This window comes from Corylus avellana, chromosome 4, assembly GCF_965113065.1.
Source record: "Corylus avellana chromosome 4, dhCorAvel1.hap1.2, whole genome shotgun sequence".
NCBI lineage: Eukaryota > Viridiplantae > Streptophyta > Magnoliopsida > Fagales > Betulaceae > Corylus > Corylus avellana.
In genome coordinates, this window is record NC_142493.1 from 3537869 (window position 1) to 3542612 (window position 4744).

A 4744-nucleotide genomic window follows, 5' to 3' on the forward strand; every position below is an offset into this window, starting at 1 on the left:
TCTCTCTTGGTCGGGATAAAATTTTCCTTCAAATTAAACTCAAGAAAATACCTCCAACCCAATTTACCAAATTGAATCCGATTTAAAGAAAAGCTCATTTTCCCCTCATAGCTACCTTTTTGTGCCAATCGGTTATATAATGAATGCAGCATTTTGCTTATTGCATGTAGTAAAGCTATACACCACACTTTTATCTCGTGGCATTGCCAATCAGTTCTTGATTAATTTTTCGAGAGTTGATTGACAGTATTACATCAATAAAATGAGATAAAAGTATGACTTTTAGCTTTTAAAAAAAAGAGAGAGAAAAAGGAGACGATACGAATCAATTAAAGGTGAGACCAAAAGAGATTATAGAAAAATGAAATAAAGATATCATGAGAGAAAGAGGTAGCTACCAATCCAATACAAAACAACTCCCCCTCAACAGGCAATGCAGAAAACTCCCCTCAAAAATCTCCCAAAAGAATTCAACCGAATGTATGTAGTTCAAATACAAATATAGCAGGTGCCCATCATCAGGTGGGGGGGCTAATAGGGTGATGGGCAGTAGATATATAATAGAGGCAACAGTAATGTAACACTGAAATCAAAAAGAAAAGACCCCAGACTGAGGCTGCTCTAAACCACCACCCACAGGAGAGCCCATCCAAACACCAAGCTCCCAACCATCTTCTCAATGGACAACATCTTCTCAACCCCACTCTGCAATCCAAGGTTGCACCACAAGTTGTAACAAATAACACAAACAGAATTGAATATTCAAACTGTAGAAAAATGTTTTTGGTTGCATCAATTTCTCTTACACATTTATTAAAACTTAATCTTAGGTTAGTATCTTGTTACCTAATGTTATATATGTTACATATCTTGTTGGATTGAACCAGTACTTCTTTCCCCGAGTCCCACCTGTTCGGAACGATTGTCCGAACGCGTGAGGCTGACTATGCTTTTAAAGGACAATCTTATTGTACCGGATCAGAATGCTATTAATTAAATGTTTGGCATATTCGAACAAGACTATTTGAACGGTGAGGCCTGTCTTTGCTTTCAAAGGACAGTACACTGGACGGTTTAAACAAGCTTTCAAACAAGAAAGCTATTATACTAGGATGGATCGACATTTTCTGTCCTACGTTGCTGTCTAGCATTTTTGTCTCTAGTTTCTTGTACAGTGCAGACCCATGAAGGACAAATCTGAAGCACCTGGCTTGCCGTGGTTACTTTTGATCAGTGTTGAAAGCTAACATGGGGGATTGATTTTCATTTTATAGAACCAATCAGATCTACACGGTTTCCCAAGCTCACGTGAGCTCGTGACACCAGAACGGAACACCGGGAAACCCGTAACCATGCTTATGTTAATAAAAATCCATAGTTAAAAATATTTAAAGTAAATGATTAAATTTGTTATTATTATTTTGCTTAAGTTAAGATAAGTGATAATTTATATTTTATAATAACGGGTAAAGCAAAAGAGAAAGAAATAAAAGAAAGAAAGGAGGAGAAACTTACGTCGTCGTTCTGGGTCGGAGAGAGAGCTCCCAGGCTCGGCCCCGGGGCTTCCGACACCGGGCTCAGCGCCAAGGGAGACTGAGCAGGAGCTTTCACCTTCTTCTTGCTAGGTGCTGGAGCCGGGCTAGTGGCGGGAACCGGCCCTGGTGGAGATGCTAGAGGCGCCGGTGGAGGCGTTGCCGGGGGTGGAGTGGCCGGAGGAGGTGATGCCGGAGGTGGAGTGGCTGGAGGGGGAGTTGCCGGAGGAGGAGATGCTGGTGGAGGAGACGCCGGGGGTGGAGTCGCTGGAGGTGGAGTGGCCGGGGGAGGAGTAGCGGGTGGAGGAGTCGCCGGAGGAGGCGAGGCGGGAGGCGGAGAGCTGACTGGAGGAGGAGTCGCCGGAGGAGGCGATGAAGGAGGCGGAGTGCTCACTGGAGGAGGAGTCGACGGGGGTGGAACATTGTTCGTAGGCGGCGGTGAGGCTGCCGGAGGAGGATTATTCTGTGTAGGCGGAGCTGGCGTCGAGCTAGGAGACGTCGCAGGAGATTGACCTCCGACGCCGGCGATCACAATGCACACAAAACCTAAGCACAAAACCGCTCTCCTATCCATCATTTCTCTCTTACACTGCGCACGCCCCACTGCTTAACCTGCGCACTTCAAGTAGCACAGGCTAAAGAGAAAGAGCTAGTTCGAGTTCTTACACGTGTGTCTGTGTCTGTGTCTGAGTCTGTATTTTTCTGAGAGCAAAATGAAACAGAATAAATAGGCGTTATGTAAAGGCCAGGGAAGGTTCCGGCTGGTTCGTCCACATGGCCAGATTGTCGCTACCAAACAGATCTGAGGCGTCCGATTGCGGGACCTATCGGATGGGTCCCATTTGTGCATGGAGATCGCGGATCTGGCTGCCACGTTGCAGCGTGTGTTTTACGGTTGTGATTGTTTTCCACCGTTCTGGTACAGGTGAAAAACATGGCAGGTGATGGTGTGGGGCCATTTACATGTGGTTGGATGCTTTAAATCATGCTAGGTTTAGGTGTCACAAATTGTTTTTTTTAAAAAAAAATTATTTTAAAATGGACTTATATGGTCAAGATATTTATATAATGATTAATGTTATAAATTATATTTTTATTTTATTATGCTATGTGACATTGTACATTCTAAAAAAATAAAATAAAATTTAAGAATAAATTGGCATATCACGTCAGCATGATAAATTAATAGTACAGTAAAAATGTAATTTTTAGCATTACTCTTATATCCATCCATATGTAGCTAAAAAGTCTTTTGTAATTATACGTTGAATAAACATGAAACTTATCACGTCAACTACTAAGATGTGAACGGACACTTAATGGTTCACAAGCTATTTGCTACATTTACAAGCAGACGTGATTGATAGTTTATGTAATATTTATTATGCCAACGACTCAAATGTGGATTATCATGTAACACTTTTTTTTTTCTTCATAAAATATAAACTTGTTGTGGACCGACACTTAGTAGTTCACAAAGAACTTGTTACGTTTACAAACTAATGTAACAGCTAGCCTATGTGACACTTCTTATATAAGCTATTCAAATATGAACTGTTACATAACACTTCTTTTTTAATCAAATATAAATTATCACGTGATTCAAGTGGCATTTGCTATATTTTACATTTATTTATCACACTTATTCACTCACCTTAGTAAGATGTACAAATTGTAGGTTCCTTAATGAAGCATAGATTCATTAGAGCTACATTTTCTAGCTACCTTATACTAAATGTCTCCTTGTTTTGGTGACCATGGCATTAAGTGTAAGTGAAGTGCCAAGAAATTAGAAGCTACCCTAAATTGTAATAAATGTCTCCTTATTTTGGTGACAGTAGCATTAAGAGCAAGTGAAGTGGACTATGGTTGTTATGATTACGAAGAGAAATAGTTGGTCCCTAATGATTTATTTTAGGGCAAAATATCTTAATTTATGATTTTCATTAGCTTAGATGAGCAATCATAATCATGACGTTTGGGATGTTGTGAATAAATTAATACCTCTCCAATCTAAAATTAATTAAAACATGTATGATTAAAGAGCTTCCATTCTTGAAATAAAGAAGAAATATATTTTACATCTATGCTCGAATTTTATATCCACCCTTGTATTTTTCAACTTTTATATATTTAACTTAATGTTCCACCACTAATAATACTTGAATCCCTTTCAGAATTTTTAGAGCATTCACGTTCGGTTCAACAAACATTTAGTTAAAGAACATTTTTTTTTAGCTATTTTTTCTTTCAAAGCGCCTATACCCAGCCTAACATTTTAACTATTCACTTTTATTTATTTATTTTTTCATTTAAAATATTATTTCGTTATCTACTTTCCTTATTTTCATAGAAGCAAGACAATTGATTTTTTTTTTTTTAATCAATACAAATTATAGATTGTTGAGCTACAGACTACAGTGCTTAATTACAAATCTTTCGTCGTTTAGTTAAGTTGTTTAACGCCGTAAAAAATAGCTATTTTTTGTTGAGCCCAATGTGAGTGCTCAAAAGGTAATTACAAAACGCTCACAAAATCCTCAAAATTATTTTTTATTTTTATTTTTATATTACGTGAGAATGGTTTTTCAAATAAAAAAAAAATTCGATCCAAAAGACACGTGTACAGACAGACAGTTGTTTTGAAAGCCATATTTAAACCCATTTGGCATGATTTTGATTATCTGTTTTGGGGCATCAAAGCAAGGCAATGATTAGTGGGCCCCCGCTTTCATGTGCTATGGACCTTATTGCTGTTGTGATCTGTACGCCAACGTTTTGGTAGTAATCCGCCAAATTCAGCTGCGACATATTATGGTGAACCGCCAGAGAAAATGTGTGTGGGCTTTTGAGCTGTCATGCCGTGATAGGTGCCTTCAACACAAATCTTCCTACGTACCCTAATTTCTTTCGTATTTTAAATAATAATAATAAAAAATGATGATAATGAAAGCCAACAACAGCCCAATTTGTTGGCTCTAGGCTAAATTAATTATTTTTTAAAATATTTAATTTAATCAATTAAATTGATATGTCTTTTAAACATGTTAAGGACGCTGAGAAGATATGTAAAACTCTACGAATAGATGTCAGTGCATTGCCTATATTAGCATATGACAAAAATGTGATTGAAAGTGTCGCAAGATTGCTTAAACTCCAATCAAGGCTCACAACAACTTTAGAAGTAAGAAATTTATTTAATATCTAGGGGT

General features: G+C 38.0%; 1 protein-coding gene across 1 annotated transcript; it reads right to left on the reverse strand.

The window, feature by feature from the left end:
- Window positions 1–329: 329 nt before the first annotated feature.
- On the reverse strand, window positions 330–2241 carry AGP9 (arabinogalactan protein 9). The gene is made up of 2 exons (XM_059591354.2): window positions 1516–2241; window positions 330–705 (listed from the first exon to the last, which is right to left on the reverse strand). The coding sequence occupies exons 1-2, from the start codon at window positions 2107–2109 to the stop codon at window positions 622–624; spliced, it is 678 nt and encodes a 225-aa protein (XP_059447337.2). The 5' UTR covers window positions 2110–2241; the 3' UTR covers window positions 330–621.
- Window positions 2242–4744: the final 2503 nt, after the last annotated feature.

Excerpts from the sequence above, each read along its gene's own strand:
- AGP9 (XM_059591354.2), bottom strand. The coding sequence starts at position 2,109 with ATGATGGATAGGAGAGCGGTTTTGTGCTTAGGTTTTGTGTGCATTGTG. Across the intron at positions 706-1,515 it reads CTCCGACCCAGAACGACGAC|AGTGGGGTTGAGAAGATGTT; the intron begins GTAAGTTTCTCC and ends CTTGGATTGCAG.